Source organism: Coregonus lavaretus, assembly GCF_964263955.1.
Source record: "Coregonus lavaretus genome assembly, chromosome: 20".
Taxonomy (NCBI): Eukaryota; Metazoa; Chordata; class Actinopteri; order Salmoniformes; family Salmonidae; genus Coregonus; species Coregonus lavaretus.
Window position 1 is genome coordinate 5,478,839 of NC_140007.1, and position 21,971 is coordinate 5,500,809.

At 42.8% G+C, this 21,971-nt stretch overlaps 1 protein-coding gene across 2 annotated transcripts; it reads right to left on the reverse strand.

Annotated features, from left to right (window-relative positions):
• Positions 1 to 239: 239 nt before the first annotated feature.
• On the reverse strand, positions 240 to 18,276 carry LOC311147828 (dystroglycan 1-like). 2 transcript variants are annotated; one of them, XM_084184624.1, is made up of 3 exons: positions 18,077 to 18,276; positions 12,147 to 12,744; positions 240 to 5,301 (listed from the first exon to the last, which is right to left on the reverse strand). In XM_084184624.1, exons 2-3 carry the CDS (start codon positions 12,516 to 12,518, stop codon positions 3,013 to 3,015), a joined length of 2,661 nt encoding a protein of 886 aa, XP_084040750.1. In that variant the 5' UTR covers positions 12,519 to 12,744; positions 18,077 to 18,276; the 3' UTR covers positions 240 to 3,012. The 2 variants fall into 2 exon arrangements, with proteins under 2 accessions (XP_084040750.1, XP_084040751.1); XM_084184625.1 differs by lacking the exon at positions 18,077 to 18,276 and adding an exon at positions 16,316 to 16,393.
• Positions 18,277 to 21,971: the final 3,695 nt, after the last annotated feature.

Consider the following 21,971-nt stretch of genomic DNA (forward strand, 5'->3'; position numbering starts at 1 on the left):
TGTCTTAGTCCCATACTGTCTCCAAGTACACATACTGTAAAACATTAAATCTTATGGACATTAACCATAGCTAATAACCCAATCTCATGGAAGTATTAATATATGAAATGTGATAAAATGTTTACAAAGCTTGAAAAATAAGAAATGGTAACTGAATAATTCAAACCCAGTGGTGAACAAATTCAGTTTTCACCCAGGAAAAAGACTGAACAGAGAAGGGAACATACAGGGTCTTTGAGTCTTTACAAATAGTAGTTCATCTTTATTAATATATTTTCATAAAACAAATTTGAGACTGTATCAAAAAATCTGTAAAAACATTAGATTTTTTCAACCATTGCTCCTTATGGTGATATCAGATATGAAACGTACATTATTCACTTGTCTTCATCCCCCATCGTATTCTTTACAGGATGCAATATTTTCAGAGACGGAAAAGTTTATAAAAAAAATTTCCCCCGTCCCCCACAAACTATTAAATTTGTTTTTATTTTATGAAAGCGTGATCATAAATCTAGACAAACAAAATATTAAATGATTTCCACCCGCCCTCCCACAGCATCTCTACTGATAAAACACTAACATTTTTGAGATCTTTAGTTTCACAGGCACACCATTATGTACATATACTTGTTCCCATGCCTCATCTCAACTGATAATGACAAAGGCAGGCAAAACACTAACGATACAGTACAGCAGCATAGAGGCAGAGAGCAGTGATATTACAGTACGTTCCCCCTCAATTTTCTTATTTCATTTACTTAACCTTTATTTATTAAGGTTAGTCTCTCATTGTAACGAAATCTCTTTTGCAAGAGACCGGAGGGGTATACTACAAAGCAGAATCAATGAGTTAGCCAGCTAACTTGCCAACATATTCTGAAATAACTCATTTTTTTGAAAGATAACCTTGAAATGAGCATGGTCTAAATGATTCAACAACCAAAAACACATCTCTAAGTTTAGCTTTCTTAAATGAACCAGAAAATCTAGATTATATAAAAAATTTAAATAAAAGTTAGCTGGCCAACTCATTGATGCTGCTTTGTAGTATACCCCTGTGGTCCAAGGGAGACGTAGTCCCCAAAAACGTGTGTCAACAACACCAACAAACAGTTGATCAATCTAGTAGCCTAATTCTTTACTTCCGTCAGTTCTCTCTGTTGTCTAGTCACAGCATCTCATTGACCGGGCATTATGGGTGCAAACCAGCCATGCTTTGCTTTGCCACTACCTTGGCAACCCCGGAATAGTATAGTGATCCCTCAGTTTCAGGGGCAAGTTAATACACTGAATATAATGTCGTTATTACTCCTGTTTTGTAATCCCATTACATTAAAAATAATTGTGGTCATTCACTATCAGTCTATGATTTACTTGTTGATCAAGGACCTGTATAGCAGAGGATATTTGAGTCACATGATGTGTTAAATATTTTTTTTATCATGTCCTTTTTAGGCTACCAGTTACAATGTTTAGTTCTGCAAGACACAAAGGGCTAGTTTTACTAGGCGTCTTGCACCTGAAGTTTTACACCTGTTATTTTCAAGAGGGGATAAAACCTACAACGAAAAAACAAAATGGTAACATAAGCTAAGTTTGCATCCAATTGGAAACAGATTTTCATGCAAATATAAAACAATTTGCATAAAGAAATTATGAGCATTTTCACAACAGTGGTGTTTTTCCACCAAATGGACTTGAGGATAAAAGTCAGTGCGTGATGTAGTGCACACAAAATGTACTTTTTCGCTTACGTTTTCATGTACCGAATAAAAAATCTAAAGTTCAATGTGTTTCCATCTTATTTTCAACTCTACCAATATTTCTGTCACAAAAACTGTTAAATAGCAAATGTGCCTTGGTACAGTATGTGTACAGATACAATGCGGGTAGGCTAGTCTACATGATGAGATTATTATGGATAAGAGCGAGAATGTTTGTCAAACGGCAGCCAAGCATCGATCATCATGTCACCAGAATAAGACCCTCGATATTTATTGGAAAAGCGCTTCAAGATCACCATGCACTTTCACCACCCTGTGAAGTTCATCATAAATGATTTCATCTGTAGCCTAATGGACTGCATGGTTTCCCGAGTCAGTGGGAGGATCACACACAGACCATATCATTGTGTGACTCCAAGTTTACTTCGATATGATGGTTATTATATTAATATTTGTGCATAAAGGCGTTTCCATCTCCATTTGTCGCATAATTAATTTTACAGACACAAAAAGATCCCACCATGTCGAACGAACAAATTATCTGTCCGCATTTATAAAATTGTACCGAAACTACCTGTTTCCACCCCAGCTGTTGTGATTTTATTTATACGGTATGACTTTACGACTTTACTCAGAGAAAAAAATTAAATGTGGATGGAAACGTGGCTAGAGATTAAGAGAATAATACAAATGTAAAGGTTATGATGTAAATAAAAGATGGTTTCATGCTTTTAGTTTGCCTTTTTGTCTTAGACTCCCTTCTAAAAATAACAGCTGCAAAATCTTAGTAGATCTAGCCCAAAGAAAGATAAAAGCAATATACTGTAATTGGTATAAAGATTCACTTTGTGAATGACAGCCTCCTAGTCTGTTGTCATGGTGACTTCTGATCCAAGGCCTCTGCAGCCTCCAGTCTCTCCCGCATTTTCATTATTTTCTACACAATAGAAACAGTACATCTTCGAAGATAAAATTATTCATCTTGGCAAGAACAGATTAAAAAAAAAAAGATTATTAAGCAATAGTCGAAAGCATAACTATGATGGACAACAAAAGAAAGAGTGCTGGAGTTTCAAACCGTTTCTGTACAGTTTTCCTGTGCCAGTAGTAGACTTATACAGTACGTTTCCATAGTAGTCACTTATACAGGAGTGGTCGCCTACTCCGTCCATGTCGAAGTCATCTCATTGTCTCATTGTACAGTATGTGTGTAAAATTCCTCCGTAAATTGTTTTCATACAAACAACCGCTCTCATCCATCCCAAAGCCAAGGCTCCTGTGAGCGTTAGGGAGGCACGTAGGGAGGTGGCGACCTGTATGATGTCATGTTCTTGGGGCGGGACCCTTTCCCCTCAATGGGAACAGTGAAGGGTGGAGGGGGCTGATAGGGGGGTGCGTTGGGGTCCTCATCCTGGTAGATGGAGTACTCCTCCAGGAGATCCTGGTTGAGCAGGGTGCTGTGAGGGCCAGCCATGTTGGGGTACTCCGGAGGGGGCAGGGGCGGCTTCTCCTCCTGCAGGATTAGGGGAATACTGGAGGACGGGGGGGACTTGGAGTCGTCTAACTCATCTGCAAAGATTATGGGCACGCCTTTCTTGATGAAGGTGGCCTGCTCCTCAATGGTCATCTTGCCCTTGCGCTTCTTGCGGTAGCAGACCATTGAGATGACGCCGGCGATCAGCAGTAGTGCCGCCACCACCACAGCCGGGATGACCGTGTGCAGGTAGACATCGTCACTGGTGCTACGACCCGTGCCAGGGGAAGGAGTGGCTGGAGGGGGAACAAGGATGATCACTTCTCCTGGGGGCACAAACGTGTAGGTATGGCACTTGTTGGTGCCGCGAACTGAGATGTTGATGGGTTTGAAGTCTGGCTCCATGGCATTGGAGAACGCCAGAGTGGGCCTGCCCTGGGGGTCGGAGATCTTTCTGCTGAGGACGGTGATCTGGTCCTTGGGACAGGGGCTCTGCTGGAGGCTGTTGTTGGTCCACTCCACCACAATGGAGCCCTTGGTGATACTCCGCAGGGTCACTGTGCTGGTGTTCCGGTCGCCCAGTGCATACGCCAACTTCTTAGTCAGGAGGATCTTCTTGTGGACGTCGTTGGTCAGTGTCTTGGGTTCACCGTGGAAACGGGCAGCAAAAACGACAGAGGGTTTGTCATTGACTGACAAATGGTTGACATGGACCTCAAAGGCGTCTATGGTGCTCATGCCTGCCTTGTCGGTGGCCAGCATGAAGTACTCGTGTTTGCCCATGTGTTCTTTCTCTGGGAGACCGTACAGGAGCTGGATGGTGCTGTTGAACTGGATCCAGGAGGTCTCGCTCACCACCTCGTTGTGGTTCTTCCTCAGAGTCAGACGCAGCTTGTCCGTGGTGCCATCCTCTTTGTCGAAGAAGGTATCAGGAGGAACCTTCACCTCAAAGTAGGTCCCGACCCAGGCGTTCACCTCGTCGATGGGGTTGCGTAGCTGGGGCTTCTCGTTGTTGTAGTCAGGAACCGGAGACAGATGGCTGGTGCGTCTGGGTGGCTTAGTCGTGGTCTTAGGTTCCCTAGGCACTGGAGTGGAGGTCTTGGGCTTCTTGGTTTTCTTGGTGGTGGAGGTCTTGGGCCTTCTAGTGGTGCTTGGTGGGGTGGGCAGAGCAGTAGCCTCTGGAATAGCAGGCCGGGTAATAGTAGGCTGTATGGGGATGGTACTGGTGGTGCCCAGGATCCTAGTGGGCTGAGGAACCCCTATAGTAGGAGTGTGGGCAATCTGATCTCTTAGCCTGATCGTGGGCTTCACCGGCAAGGGCAAGGGGCCACGGACAGGGGGGACAGAGCTGTCAGTGGCTAGGGAGATGAAAGGGGATGTGGGGGTGGGAACGATGCGAGTAGGGGGCTCGGGGTGAGTGGTTGGGGGGAGCAGGGAGGGCACAGGGGTGGGGGTGTTTCCCAGCTGCCTCCTGACCCGTTTCACCAAGTGGGGCTTCTTGTTGACGATGTGCCAGCCCACCACTGGGTAGCCTAATTTGGACGACATGGACCCGTCCTTGGCAGGCGATTGGACGCTGTTGATATTCGGAATGTTGGACTGGTCGAGGGCGCAGCCAAGCTTCCATGACAACAGGGCCCCATTCTCCACCACCTTCTTGGCATTTCCGGGCCCGGCCATGAAGGCGGACATGTCAAACAGGCGGTTGTTGACGACGGGGACCACCCTCATGTGCTCCAGAGGGACACCGGAAAACTTCTTCATGCTGGCCAGCAGGCCCACCCTCTGCTGGGCGTCCATCTTGGTGAGGTCGGCATCCAGGATTATGGTGAGGACAGTGACGGGCTCCTCGTTGCCGCAGGTGAAGGGCTGGAGGTTGTTGCTCTCAGCCTGGAGGGCCAACAGGGCCGGTTCAGTGTCGGCTCGCTCTTCTGGGTGCACCTCAATAGAGAAGGCCTCCAGGCCATGGCCACTGTTTATCTCTGAGCGGGAGATATGGTGGACACCTTTGTCCTGCTCCAGGGCCAGGCCTTGTAGGATGCAGCTCCCGGTGTCCCAGTGCAGCCAGGAGGGCAAGCTGTCCTTTCCCACCTCAGTTAACTGCAATAGGAGAGAAGAAAGGTTTAGAGATAGGGGAAAGTTATGGCGCATAGATCAAATTCTGAAAAGAGACGGTGTTTCAAACAAGAGGCAGATTCTGCCAATAAAAACCTACCCAACTATACAGTAATCTTAAGGGTATTATTATGAAAGGGTTTATAATATGGAAAACCCAGTCTCACGTTTTCCATTCACTCATTTAATCTGTGTATTGCTGTCTCTACTGACCCTTGTTGAAGTGAGCAGGAAGCTCGGCTCACAGTTAGCACCTATTCACAAAATGACAGCCGCCCAAGTCGTCACCCATTCATTTTGAGACATTACGATGTGACACGATATCATTCCCAATAATACAAGGAGCCAATATTAATCTAATCCCATTCATAAACTCCTTGTTTGAACAAATTCCACCACAGTCAACCTCAATCAGCAGTGATAGAGTGAGAAAAAACCCCACAGAGACATAATATTATGTATAGCATTGCAAATATGAATATCTTTGGCTAGTTATTGAGAAGCCTACGGCTGAAACAAATTGCTACAACAGAATGATCTGGCCAAGAGTATGTTTATTGTCAAACAGAAATATTTGCAGTAAGGTTCAAAATAGCCATAGGAGCTGGGGGAAGTAGAAGGGGGTATAGGAAATAGAAGATAATCAAGTGGTTGTGGCTAAGTAAAGTTAAGCTTATTTAGTACAATGCTTCCCAAAAAGTACTTGTTCTCTCCATTTTCTGTTCTGCTGTAATAGCTGTTCCCAATTCCAAAGAGATTTTGAGAGCTGGCTCTTATGTGCAAGGTAAACTCCTCATACATATTTCAGCATAAACAGGAAGATTGGAATAAGTACGGTATTGTGATCAAGCAGTTGGGCACAAACGATTACGGAAATGAGGTAGAGGGCCAGTAAATTCTCAGCGCATTTTTGCATTCCAGTTCAACATTTACCTGCCCTGTCGTGGTCTACCATTGAAAAACACGGAAAAGTCGTGCCATTTGTATTTGAGATATAGGACGGTCATTCAAGCACCACCACGCTCCCGCGAGTCACAACTTCTCGAGCAGTACAGAAGTTGAAACACGTTCACACAGCACATTCGAGCTGTCCTGAACAATAATAAGTGCCCATCAATCTACTCACTGAGCTTATTTATTTTAGGGAAAGTGCTTTACAATAGTAAACCTTCAATAGTTAATATACTAGCAATATGCTGCCTACTGTTGATAGTCTGCAAAAAGAAAGCTACAAAAAAAAGACACTTTAGCATTTGTCTTGGCTAGCCTACTGTAGCCAGGTCGATCTCTTTTGGAATGCAATTATTTTTCAATCCGTATCATAACAAAATATAGCCTGTTAATCCTTAAGAGTCGGTTAACGCACCCGTGCATAATACAAAAATCTGTGTAAGCTAAAGATATGTTTATTTTTATGTATGAATGTATGTGTGTGTGTGTGTATATATATATATATATATATATATATATATATATATATATATATATATATATATATATATATATATATATATATATATATATATATATATATATATATATGATGTCCTGAATTCATCTGTAGACAAAGCTTTTTTTATATATGATTTATTGGAATGTGTGTGTTAAGTAACACACTGATGAGATCGTGCCATTGAATAGATCTATCCAATATAACTTTACAGACAGATTATTTCACTTATAATTCACTGTATCACAATTGCAGTGGGTCAGAAGTTTATATACACTAAGTTGACTGTGCCTTTAAACAGCTTGGAAAATTCCAGAAAATGATGTCATGGCTTTAGAAGCTTCTGATAGGCTAATTAACATCATTTGAGTCAATTGGAGGTGTACCTGTGGATGTATTTCAAGGCCTACCTTCAAACTCAGTGCCTCTTTGCTTGACATCATGGGAAAATCAAAAGAAATCAGCCAAGACCTCAGAAAGAAAATGGTAGACCTCCACAAGTCTGGTTCATCCTTGGGAGCAATTTCCAAACGCCTGAATGTACCACGTTCATCTGTACAAACAATAGTACGCAAGTATAAATACCATGGGACCACGCAGCCGTCCTACCGCTCAGGAAGGAGACGCGTTCTGTCTCCTAGAGAGGAATGAAAAGTGCAAATCAATCCCAGAACAACAGCAAAGGACCTTGTGAAGATGCTGGAGGAAACAGGTACAAAATTATCTATATCCACAGTTAAACGAGTCCTATATCGACATAACCTGAAAGGCCACTCAGCAAGGAAGAAGCCACTGCTCCAAAACCGCCATAAAAAGCCAGACTACGGTTTGCAACTGCACATGGGGACAAAGATCATACTTTTTGGAGAAATGTCCTCTGGTCTGATGAAACAAAAATAGAACTGTTTGGTCATAATGACCATCGTTATGTTTGGAGGAAAAAGGGGGTTGCTTGCAAGCCGAAGAACACCATCCCAACCATGAAGCACAGGGTTGGCAGCATCATGCTGTGGGGGTGCTTTGCTGCAGAAGGGACTGGTGTACTTCACAAAATAGATGGCATCATGAGGAAGGAAAATTATGTGGATATATTGAAGCAACATCTCAAGACATCAGTCAGGAAGTTAAAGCTTGGTCGCAAATGGGTCTTCCAAATGGACAATGACCCCAAGCATACTTCCAAAGTTGTGGCAAAATGGCTTAAGGACAACAAAGTCAAGGTATTGGAGTGGCCATTACAAAGCCCTGACCTCAATCCTATAGAACATTTGTGGGCAGAACTGAAAAAGCATGTGCGAGCAAGAAGGCCTACAAACCTGACTCAGTTACACCAGCTCTGTCAGGAGGAATGGGCCAAAATTCACCCAACTTATTGTGGGAAGCTTGTGGAAGGCTACCCGAAACGTTTGACCCAAGTTAAACAATTTAAAGGCAATGCTACCAAATACTAATTGAGTGTATGTAAACTTCTGACCAACTAGGAATGTGATGAAATAAATAAAAGCTGAAATAAATCATTCTCTCTACAATTATTCTGACATTTCACATTCTTAAAATAAAGTGGTGATCCTAACTGAACTAAGACAGGGAATTTTTACTAGGATTAAATGTCAGGAATTGTGAAAAACTGAGTTTAAATGTATTTGGCTAAGGTGTATGTAAACTTCCGACTTCAACTGAGTGAGTGTGTGTGTGTGTGTGTATATATATATATATATTATTCCATAAAACATCTTTAACTGAAGAGACAAAATATGTACACTATAAAATCCTAGAGCTGCAGTTACACAACCGGACTACAAAAACCCTAAACTCTGAGAGAAAGCCATTCTCAAATCCAGAACCCAGTCAAAACAAAACCATCAAAATCACAGCTCTGCACTCAGGTAATATTTTTCCTGACAAAAGTCTCTGACTTGAACAAACCATAGGACAACCTGTGACCGCTCTGGTTCTAAACTGAGAGACCAACTCCATTCACCAGGACCATGGTCACAAGCAACAAGCTCCATCTGATATGGAGCCAGCGATAAAAGACGTGGAGCAACCACCACCAGTGAACATTGACCACAACTTCAGCCAACTCACTAGGCACACCATCCATGTTTAGCTTTGAGCACTCACTGAAACGGACCCGTTAGCCATATCCTCCTCACTTTCCTCCACCTTAACTGGAGACACACTCAACAACCAGAAGCGACAAAACCGAGGGCCTCCCGAATGGCGCAGCGGTCTAAGGCACTGTATCGCAGTGCTAGAGGCATCACTACAGATCCGGGTTCGATCCCGGGCTGTATCACACAATTGGCCCAGCGTCGTCCGGGTTAGGCCGGGGGGGCTTTACTTGGCTCATTGCTCTAGCGACTCCTTGTGGCAGGCCGGGTGCCTGCAGGCTGACCTTGGTTGTCCGTTAAACAGTGTTTCCTCCGACATATTGGTGCAGCTGGCTTCCGGGTTGAGCAGGCGGGTGTTAAGTAGCATGGTTTGGCGGGTCATGTTTCGGAGGACGCATGACTCGACTTTCACCTCCCGAGCACGTTGGGGAGTTGCATCAATGAGACAATAAATAAAATAAAATAATACTTTTTAAAAGAAGTGACAAATCCGGTGGATCTGGCTTTCCCGCCAAACTCACTTCTTCAAGCTCCTGATCCTCATCACAAGACACCGCCTTGTCACCCCGAAAACCCCAGACCCGGTCTTCCTGTGAATCCTCACTAATCTCGCAACATGACTGGGAAGAATCTCCTCCCTCCCATAGCTCACTGAGTGAAGTGTCAGCTAAATCAAAACCTGACACCCAAAAAACCTCTACTGTGGCAAAGAACATGTCAGCTAAAGGAATAAAAGACTCACTGACAAACTGACTTCAACAGATCACTTGGGGAAACCAATTCATTTCTCAGAACCTAGTGTATCAGTGTCACTCAACCAAACAAAGAACGTCTCTCCTAAATTGACACATGAATCAACCTCATCCTCAACCTGCAGAGGGTACACTACATCTCATCTCTGCCCAGGTCTCAGCTAGAGACACAAGTACCACCTTCCTCACTAGGGAGAACCATTTCCTGGAAACCACTTTCTAGTATGACAAACAAAGTTTCCTCCATGTTCCCACACAACTATTCTCCTCCCTATATGGTTTTCAAATCAGCACTCCTCTGAACATGAGTAACTTCACAAACTGGGGATACCTCAAAGCTCTCATTGAGAGCCTCCGCCCCCTGAGACACGTGACCTTTCGCTGTGGTTACACAAACCTGATCATGTGGGGAAACTAGCTCATCACTCTGCTCACTGGAGGAACCTGGTTTAGTGACAAGACTGTCTGACTGACTCTACCCTCTATTGATCCCTTTACTCATCTGCTAGAGATTTACCCGTCTCCTAGAGATTAATGTACTTTGGTGCGAAAAGTGCAAATCAATCCCAGAACAACAGTAAAGGACCTTGTGAAGATGCTGGAGGAAACAGGTACAAAAGTATCTATATCCACAGTAAAACGAGTCCTATGTTGACATAACCTGAAAGGCCGCTCAGCAAGGAAGAAGCCACTGCTACAAAACCCCTATAAAAAAAGCCAGACTATGGTTTGCAACTGCACATGGGGACAAAGATCGTATTTTTTGGAGAAATGTCCTCTGGTCTGATGAATCAAAAATAAAACTGTTTGGCCATAATGACCATCGTTATGTTAGGAGGAAAAAGGGGAAGGTTTGCAAGCCGAAGAACACCATCCCAACCGTGAAGCATGGGGGTGGCAGCATCATTCTGTGGGGGTGCTTTGCTGCAGGAGGGACTGGTGCACTTCACAAAATAGATGGCATCATGAGGAAGGAAATTATGTGGATATATTGAAGCCAAATCTCAATACATCAGTCAGGAAGTTAAAGCTTGGTCGCAAATGGGTCTTCCAAATGGACAATGACCCCAAGCATACTTCCAAAGTTGTGGCAAAATGGCTTAAGGACAACAAAGTCAAGGTATTGGAATGGCCATCACAAAGCCCTGACCTCAATCCTATTGAAAATGTGGGGGCAGAACTGAAAAAGCGTGTGCGAGCAAGGAGGCCTACAAACCTGACTCAGTTACACCAGCTCTGTCAGGAGGAATGGGCCAAAATTCACCCAACTAATTGTGGGAAGCTTGTGGAAGGCTACCCGAAATGTTTGACCCAAGTTAAACAATTTAAAGGCAATGCTACCAAATTCTAATTGAGTGTATGTAAACTTCTGACCCACTGGGAATGTGATGAAATAAATAAAAGCTGAAATAAAATCACTCTTTACTATTATTCTGACATTTCACATTCTTAAAATAAAGTGGTGATCCTAACTGACCTAAGACAGTGAATTTTTACTAGGATTAAATGTCAGGAATTGTGATAAACAGAGTTTAAATGTATTTGGCTAAGGTGTATGTAAACTTCCGACTTCAACTGTATGCTGCTCTCCGGTTTTTAATGAAACAAACATATGTGTAATTCAATTTATTCTGCGCCTGTTGTTACTGCCTTATTATATATATATATCACGCTGGCATATGGACTGATGGGTTATAGAGCAAACAACACAATTATCACAACATATGTAGTAATATGGATTTTTACTGGCTTCGCTTCCTGTGATTTTACCTACGCACTGCTACTGGTCCAGCTGTCTCTCTTGACCTTGTTCGGCCAGTCCAAGCGGATTACTATTTGTTCAGATGGTGACGAAACATAAATATGTACAAAAAGGAAAAATACAAAAGGCATGCCCAAACTAAAGACTCAAACTAACGAAAGGACTCATGGCCATGAAACAAAACCCACAGCCTCACGGCTTGCAAGCTGGGACACTGACTGACAACCACCTTAAAAATGGCAGAACCTGTGCTTAAAAGTGATGCTTTGGGATTTTGGCAATGAGGCCTTTTATCTACTTCCCCAGCACCTCATACCATTTTCATGTCTCTGTGTCCAGTATGAAGGAAGTTAGCATTGGCTCGCGAAACCCTCTAACTAGCGTTAGTGTGTAGACTTCCAGTCATTGCGCTAACGCTAGTTAGCAATTACGCTAGCGTTAGTTAGCAACTTCCTTCAAACTGCACACAGACACATAAAAATGGTATCCACAAGTTCATCGGACTCTGGCGAAGTAGATAAAGGGCCTCATTGCCAAAATCCCGAAGTATCCCTTTAATCAAACCTTGGCAACCCCTGGACCCGGCTGCTGCCACCTGGGGATGAAGTGTGGAAGTGTTACCTAGATAGCACACAGGTAGGCAACACAATAACACTACACTGCCTACTACATAACAATAGCACCTCTAGTAATTTAATAGGAACGTCTTAGTAATCCTATTTGGTAGTAACATCCTAGTCATGAGTGCTTACCTGAACATTACAACTGCCATTCGTCACCCTGGGCGGAATCCTCAACTGGAACCCGTGGCCCACCACCGCCGAAGAGTCTGGGATGCCTGCGGGGGCCACCTCTGTGACCACAGGCAGGGATTCTGGGATACCCGTGGGAGGTCCCTCTGTGACAGAGGCTGGAGCCTGCAAGTCGGAGAGGACCGAGGAGTGCATGGATGCTTCCAGGTCCACCAACACCATCTCCCCCAGGCCCTCCACTACCGGTCCCCCAGGTACAGTGCCCTGGACCAGAGCCACCAGGAGCCCCAGCACCAGGGGGATAGTTCTGCCTGGAGGAGGCCTGGTTCTCCCCACACCTCCACAGTCCCAGCCTCTCTGTTTACAGTGCATAGTGGTAGGCCTATGCGTTCCCAGCCTCCTCTCTTAAGACTACTTCAGGGCCACATGCACTGGAAGTCAAAGTGATGGAACAAAGGTGGTGGGTTGGTTTTTCTTGACGTTTAATGTCTTTGTTGATGATTAATTAGGTTTAATTTTGTGTTTCCTTTGTCGTCTTCCTCTGTTATCCATGAAGAGAATCTGTGGCAGGTAGTTAGTCAGCCATGTTAGTCAGCCACTGCAAAGAAAGAGAGAATCAACTAGTGTAAGAATCTGATAGCTTTTTAAATGAATAATCTCATCAAGCATATGCCTCCAAAAGACCTCTCCTGCTTGTGCGAGCGTGACCATTTTTCAACTGTATAATAACAAAGACAATTCTCAGCAGATATTCTGGGTTGGGTATTACAAAATATTGAGAGAGAAAGATAATTTTTGCAAACAATATTTCAATGCAATGGCCCATGAAGTGGGCGAATGTATCAATGACAACAAAACAAACGACTGGGGCAAAACTGAGGGCTAAAACATATTTTACATTTCCAGGATAGAGAAACGAGTTCATTTTTGCCAAGCAAATGGGAAAGAAATCCAGAAGACCAAGCATAACATAGTATTACGATAATGACTGAGAAAATCAAAACATTTCAAGTGCCATAATCATTTTCTTAGAGGGTATGTTGATCTCCCACTGATCTCCTCTTTGCATGTCATCGAGTTTTCAGAATAGCAGTTCTCGTGAAATGGCAGACAGAGTCAAAGGTCATTTGTCTTGGTTGTAAGTTTTAATTAGGTGCCCTGGGGGTGGGAATTAGAGCTTCCACTATGCCAACCTCAATCGCCTGGAATCCTAATGCTAAGCAAGCTAGGCTGTGACATCAGCTCATCAGGACTATAACAGACCATCTTTAGCAGGAAAATTAGCATAGAAAATAGCATTTACATGGCCTAATGGGGAGAAGTAGGCCTACTCTTTACAACTCTCTGACAGCTGTTATTGCCTGGTTGCCAATTAAAAGAGAAGGAGAAAGTTCAGCACCACAGACATATATAGCTTTGATTCCCCTTTTGGTCTGTCTGACACTACAATATTCATTGTCCCTTCATAAAAAGGCAACTGATGAGGATTACGATACAATGCATCTAAGCATTTTCTCTCCCTTTTTAAAACACCTGTCAACATCACTCAGTTTCTGTAAAGAAACTCAAAAGAGAGATCCATGGTCTGTTCACTCTCCTCCGCCAGCCCGGCCAACGCTGCTCAGAGGCCAAACGCTGTCATCACATTGCTTTAGCGATCAGATGCGATCGATGGCAGAACCTCAACTTAGATGCAAAGGCAGTAAATCATCTAAAGTTAGGGCTACGTGTTTTCCCAAGGGAGCCTTCACTCATAGTGATTCAGTGAGTGTACAGTCAAAGATTAGAACCGATCATTTGAGCGTGGAATGAAAAGTTGAATGCTTTCGTGCTTTTATTCATTCAATACATGATACCTTTAATCTCAGTTGGGCACCATCTCTTACATCTACACTTTGATGGATGTATACATTTACAGAGGTAAATAGAGATGGATATCTTTATTTATTTTTACCCCTAATATCCAATTGTTAGTTACAGTCTTGTCCCATCGCTGAAACTCCGGTACGGACTCGGGAGAGGCGAAGGTCGAGAGCCATGCGTCCTCCGAAACACGACCCTGCCAAGCCGCACTGGTTCTTGTCACACTGCTTGCTTAACCTAGAAGCCAGCTGCACCAATGTGTCGGAGGAAACTCTGTACAGCTGGCAACTGAAGTCAGAGTGCATGTGCCCAGCCCACCACAAGGAGTCGTTAGAGCGCGATGGGACAAGGACATCCCGGCTGGCCAAACCCTCCCCTAACCTGGACGACGCTGGGCCAATTGTGCACCGCCTCAAGGGTCTCCCGGTCGCTGGCTGCGACACAGCCTGGGATCGAACCCGGATCTGTAGTGACACCTCAAGCACTGCGATGCAGTGCCTTAGACCGCAGCGCCGCTAGGGAGGCCAGAGATGGATATCTTTACAGAGGTAGGTAGACCATTGCCAGCAGCAAGCACTAGTGTTTTTGCCATAGAAGGGGATTGTTATGACTAGATCACCAGCTGTGTAAGCTGGAAAGTTCAATTAAGCCCCATCCACAGGGTCCCTTCGATCAGCACTATCCTGCTTCTAATCTGCCGTGCTGGATGCAGACAACACCATCTTAAAAGCATGGCTTATTCAAAAATGTACCGCTGCAATGCCAGGCTACACATTTCCCATTTGTTGATGTAGCCTAATTTGAAGCAATTTGCAAGTTCTTAAAACTCTCTTAGACGGAGTTATCCGTCATCTGCTTTTCAACTTCAGAAGATTGTTAACCATTTGTTATTTTGGCCCACTACCCACCCTTTCTGAAGCTGTAAACAGTGACAGCTGTAGCCTAACACTCTGAACTAGTTAGTCATCGTCATTTCACCTAAGACTAGACAGTCTGATCTGATGCCTTACTCCTTAACCATGTTGAGACATGCAGAAGTAGGCTATAGATCCCAATCAAACCACCAGAGACGATTCTATGGTCTGCACTCTCCCCGCATGAGGCTCTCTCCTCCCTTCCGCTAGGAGCCCGACTCAGAGGAGTCTGAATAGAAAACACAGTAGAGTCACGCTTTCTATAGGTTTCTAAAGCTGCCTCATTGAAAGAGACAAGGCCAAGCTGGCATACTGGCAGGGGAGGGCCTACATTAGAAGAGGCTGTTAAATTCCAACTCAATTAAAAAAAACAGGCCTAGGCCAACATAATGGACTGCTAGACTCGATCATCCAATTAACTTCCCTTTAGTTAAAATGTAAGAGCACAAACAAGTAACACGCCTGCCCTTTTTACATAAAACTGTGTTTATATTTAGTTTAGCTAATACACCTTGCAATGCTCTACAGGCAAAAAGCTCTTTGTGCCACAGTATAAATCAAAGTGAGCTCTCTAGTCACTATGGCCTAGATTCTATCATGTTCCCATTTCCTGAACATGATTCAATCATGTGTTCAATCCAAGGATTGATTTCAAAGCCCATTTCCTAAACAAACAAGAAAAGTATTTGATGTGTTGCTGTGCGTGTCATTCCTAGCTACAGTGCAATAGCAAGGAGGAATATGATGCAATCAAAACAAACACAAAAGCAGTGAATTTCATAAGGAGTCAGACATGTTAGACCAAATTGTAAAGACTTTCGTCGATTTTAACTCATGTGTCTGTCTGTTCTCTTAAAACAAGTGCATCTCTTTTCAGTTGTAGCCTATATCCAACAGCCATCCCCGAGAACATAGATCATTGACATAGGCCCTAGTTGGAAGCCTCAGTTAGCCAAGATTCCAAGACTAGGCCATCTGTTAAAAACAGCAGGTGCTTAAAATTCAACAAAACGCCAAGGAGCACCTTCACTATAGAGTAACACACATCCTCCAACTAATAGGCCTTGATGATATAGGCCTAAGAAAGAAGGTCCTCTGGAAGCTTTATAAAATTGATACTTCGAAGAATGCAAGTTTGGCAAAGTTGCAATCCGGCAAAGTTGCAATTTTGAAAAGGTTTGTCAGTCGCCTAAATCACAAACAAACTGTGAATATAGATAATCCCCACTCATACAATAACATAAAACAAAGGGTTAAAACTAAAAGCAAGTATAATTTTTTTTAAATCATTTGAATAAGGCGTTGGGGCTGCGCATATAATTATGTTAGGTCTTCAATGTCTTGTGTAAGGTAAAGCAAATGTTATTACCATGCCAATGATTTCCTACCTACTGTATATTTGCAGTCAGAAGTATAGCTTTGTTCATCCCCATATAGACAGTGTCTGCTCCATACAGATCCTATCAAGGAGGAAGAGTTTACATGAAATTCTATGCGTCATTCCCCTTTACACTTATTTGCATGTTATTTGACCCGTACAGTGGGAAATAATTTTAAATGATTAAAAATAATTGGGCCTCAACTGCACAGTGACATTAAGAGCAAATTTAATTGACGTATCCCACGTCCACCAAAGCAGCCACTGGACAACACATGATCTGAATATTAAACATTTCCACTAGACAAGCTTGCCTTGCAATCTCAGATGACTGGATGTTCTCAATTCCTCTCTGTTACCCAGTCAGACCCCAACCATTGAACAGCTAGCTAGTTGCAAGTAACTTAGCTAGCTAGTAGTAAGTAGGCTTATGAATGTTGACCTTGATATATGGGTATGTAGGCTACCTGAGTTTAAAGGTGTGAAAGGAATATTGCTGCGAAATCCAAGCAGCAGTTTCATGCGATTCAAATTGTAAGACAATATAGCCAATACAACAGAGTTAGAGTGAACTCAACTGATTTAGCTAGTTACTTGAGCTATTCATGGGTGTAAGCATTAATCCAAACGGTTGAAAATGTTCAACTAAAACGAGAGTTTCTATTGGACAAATTCAGATAAGTCCCTCCCCGTTTCGTTCCATTTGCTTCCGTTTATGAAACGTTTTGCAACAGAATCGGCGGAATGAATACACCCCAGGTCTGCAAGCCAACCGATTAGCTGTAGAGTGAGACAATGTAGCGAACTAGTCCTAAATTAAATATCTAGCTAGCTAAACTAGTCTAGGTGAAATAAATAAATGCCCCCTGTATGCGCGCTAAAAAAAGTAGCTACTTAAATAAGTTTATATTCATATAGCTAGCCATAACCGTATATTCACAGAACTGGCAAATAGCTAACAAAGCTACTAAATTAGGTAGTAATGTTAGTAGAATAAATTATTTAACATTGAATTCTCGAAATAGTCCATATACACCAAGATAATAATTATCTGTCATTACAAAGGAGGCCCCTACTTGCCCCGATTCGGGTGGACTGTTCGCAAGCTAGCTAACATACTACAGAACGCAGGCCATTGCTAACTAGCTAGCTTCCTTTTCAGACTTCAACGCGAAACACTTACAAAACGTCAATCGCAACGCAACCTTTTATCAGTGAAAATGCATTTTCGAACACTAATGGATTGTTTTGGTAGCAAATATGCAATAAACGATTTGGAAATAATTCCAAGCAGACACAACAGTCACAGCGCTCGAGCAAGAGATGCACCTGTTATACGCAGAAAACGGCTCGCGCTTTTAGCCAACTAGTCGTGTGATCGACCTAGGCTCAAGCTACACTAAAACCCTATCTTGCCCAAAGTATTTAGCTAACTAGGTTAGTTGTGAAATCCATATAGACAATCGATTCAATGCAAAATACGAACGTGTGGCCTCTTTTCTCCCGTTTCCATCCATTATTTGAAGATGTCGACGAGAAACGAAGTATGACCACTGTTGTTAACCTTCCGTTGAGAATATGCAGTCTCTAATCAAGGAGTGTGCTAACGTTAGCTAAGTTAGTCTTTATAATGGATGGTGATGAAAGAGACACATTTCCTAGAAAAAACGTTACAAATTACACTAAATGAATGATACAACAGATTCCTTTTGTTTATTTGCTGAAATAACTACCTATACTATTGAGAGATACAGAAGATGAAACCCCAAACTGACCTTGTTAATTTTGGTAAGACATTCTTCTTTTCTCCCTTTCACTTTCTCATCAGTGTGAAAAGAAAACCAACTCAAAAGCATACATATCCATCGTTTAAACGTATTGGGTGCCACAAGAAATAAAGACAAATTGGTTGGTCAAACCTGAAAAGTCACCGCTATCCAGCATAGTTGTCAAGGTATTTTAAAACATCATTGCCAGTGTGCAAGTCTCCTCCCCCGCTGCTGCTCTGCTCTCCCATCCTTTTCGGATCTTCAGGTTGTGGCCATCATTTTTCTGCCTCTAGATGACTCCTCCCCTTTTCAGATTCGCACCTTCATTTGTTTTTGACAGGGCCCAGGTAAAATGGGACATAAAGACATCTACACTGAACACAAATATAAACGCAAAATGTGAAGTGTTAGTCCATGTTTCATGAGCTGAAATAAAAGATCCCAGAAATGTTCCATACATACAAGACGTTTATTTCTCTCACATTTTGTGCACACATTTGTTTACATCCCTGTTAGTGAGCATTTTACCTTTGCCAAAATAATCCATCCACCTGACAGGTGTGGCATATCAAGAAGCTGATTAAACAGCATGATCATTACACAGGTGCACCTTGTGCTGGGGACAATAAAATGCCACTCTAAAATGTGCAGTTTTGTCACAACACAATGCCACAGATGTCTCATGTTTTGAGGGAGCGTGCAATTGGCATGCTTAGGACCTCCACATCCGGCTTCTTCACCAGAGGGATCGTCTGAGGCCAGCCACCCAGACAGCTGATGAAACTGTGGGTTTGCACAACTGAAGAATTTCTGCACAAACTGTCAGAAACCATCTCAGGGAAGCTCATCTGCGTGCTCGTCGTCCTTTACGAGGGTATTGACCTGACTGCAGTTCAGCGTCATAACCGCCTTCAATGCTTACCTTCGATGGCCACTGGCACGCTGGAGAAGTGTGCTCTTCACGGATGAATCCTGGTTTAAACTGTACCGGGCAGATGGCAGACAGTGTGTGGCATCATGTGGGCGAGCGATTTGCTGATGTCAACGTTGTGAACAGAGTGCACAATGGTAGCGGTGGGGTTATGGTATGGGCAGGCTCAAGCTACGGACAACGAACACAATTGCATTTTATCAATGGCAAGATCCTGAGGCCCATTGTTGTGCCATTCATCCGCCGCCATCACCTCATGTTTCAGCATGATAATGCATGGCCCCATGTCGCAAGGATCTGCACACAATTCCTGGAAGCTGAAAATGTCCCAGTTCTTCCATGGCCTGCAAACTCACCAGACATTTCACCCATTGAGAATGTTTGGGATGCTCTGGATCAACGTGTACAATAGCATGTTCCAGTTCCCGCCAATATCCAGCAACTTCGCACAGCCATTGAAGAGGAGTGGGACAACATTCCACAGGCCACAATCAACAGCCTGATCAACTCTATGCGAAGGAGATGTGTCGCGTTGCATGAGGCAAATGGTGGTCACACCAGATACTGACTAGTTTTCTGATCCACCACGCCCCTACTTTTTTTTAAAGGTGTATGTGACCAACAGATGCATATCTGTATTCCCAGTCATGTGAAATCCATAGATTAGGGCATAATTCATTTATTTCAATTGACTGATTTCCTTATATGAACTGTAACTCAGTAACATCTTTGAAATTGTTGCATGTTGCGTTTATATTTACAGTCTGTGGATGTTTTGTAAGATCACTCAACGATGGCATTTTAACCATTGTCTTTATCATAATCTAACATAATAAAATGCTGTTTGTATGTTATATTCAAATGTGATTGGGAATGATTGCACAAGGACTTTGTACCTGCACCTAATAAGAGGTGCACTTCTACTTAACATAACCTGAACAATCCTTGAGTGGAACCCTTTCCCTACTAAATAATTAAGGAACATGAGGCAAAAATGAAAGCTGCTGTTGGATCCCTGTAAGACAGCTTCAAAGTGTGCACTCTATTCACACTTTTCATTTGATAATGAAGATTGGAAAAAGAAAAGGTTTCACTTTCCAGGTGCCTTTTTTATTTTTTATAAATGAAGGCTTTTTACCTCACATAAAAAACTTGACCTAGCTGATGTAGTGCCAGAGGAAAATGAAATCTCGAATGTTATATTCAAAGTTGAACGGTATAGGTTACTTAAGGATATTAATATATATTATGAATCCATAAACAAATGCACTCAAGAAGCCATCTATTTATGGTTGGTGATTCTTTGGTTGAAATGTACTGCTTGTCATCAAACAGCCTGTCAGTCATGATCATTCGTTCCTCTGAAAATAAAACTATAGACAGAGAAACAAGTTGACCGTTACGTCCAAAGGTTTATGTCTGTCTGGTTGTTGTTGGCAAAGAAGATTAGGAAATATTTACAAAGGGAGTGGTACAGATTTTTTGTTTGTGCAAAATAAATAGGCTACTTCTTTTAAGTTCAGTTCTGGCCAATGCCTTGTCATTTTATTTATTATGCAAACATTCCATTGTGGCTTCCCAATAGGTGTTTGCCTATAAACCTCACCACAAAACCTGCCACAAAACACAGTTGTTAATTGATCTGCAGGATCCTCCTGGGGTGGTGGAAGAAAAAGTCAAAGATGTCCAGATGAAGTCATATTCACTATCATGACATTGATTAATCTGTATCTGCTCTGAGAGATGATAACAAGCATGTAATCATGTGCAAACCAATAGGCCTACAAACATGATCAATATGTACAATAACATAAAATGCAGTTATTGGCTGAGTGAACACCTCGTTGGGAGGTCAGAAGGTTCAAATATAATGTGGATGTTGAAACTTATTAGCCAGGAATAATGCTATTGATTGTTCTGTCAAGTGGGACATCACTTGCTAGTAAGACACTCATTCATTGATCAGTGCAGCAATTCCTCGGGAGCAAGGTTCAGTTAGTCAGTTTTGTCAGATTGCAGCTGTTTTCATGCTGGTCGATCCTTGCCCTTAGTGTGCCTGTTTGGTTTTACTGTCAAATCAACATCCAGTAACACTTGTCATGTATTAATAGTACATACATTACCTTACTTATAAACAGGTTATGAATGACTTATTAATACAAGTGTTGCCCATTATTCTCTATTTAGGGTTGCTCTCACTCAATTCTATATTTGCCCCCCACCCTACATCAATTATTTGTAAATCAGTGCTTCTGGTCCCAAGGCCAGCTCTGGATCCGGAAGCAAGTTCTTGGCTTTCTCCTTACGGATCCTCACTGATCCTTACTGATCCTCACCAGCCTCTCACAGATCCTGTCTGACAATGATGACATCACTTCTCTCATCTCCTTCACTCTTTCCTCCATCCTCCTACAACACCAGCACTACCGCTCCATCAGCAGGGTCTCAGGGCCAGGTTGGCCCTCCTGGCCTCCAGGTCTGCTCAAGGCAGGATACGCAGAAGCTGTGGCTACAGGAGAGGACATGGTCCCTGAAGAGGACAACTCAATGGGAGGGGGGGGATCTAATCTGACCCTGTCTGGTTGAAGACATGTTGGACCACGCCAAACATGTCTTCAACCAGACTGCTAAAAATGGTTGACCTCAAGACACATCAAACAGGCAAATCAGCATTACAAACTGGCAAATCAGTTATCATCAATACATTTTTTGTTTCTTCTTTAGAAACACTATATTTACAGTGAGGGAAAAAAGTATTTGATCCCCTGCTAATTTTGTACGTTTGCCCACTGACAAAGAAATGATCAGTCTATAATTTTAATGGTAGGTTTATTTGAACAGTGAGAGACAGAATAACAACAAACAAATCCAGAAAAACGCATGTCAAAAATATTATAAGTTGATTTGCATTTTAATGAGGGAAATACTCATCGTACTCCTGAGTGGCGCAGTGGTCTAAGGCACTGCATC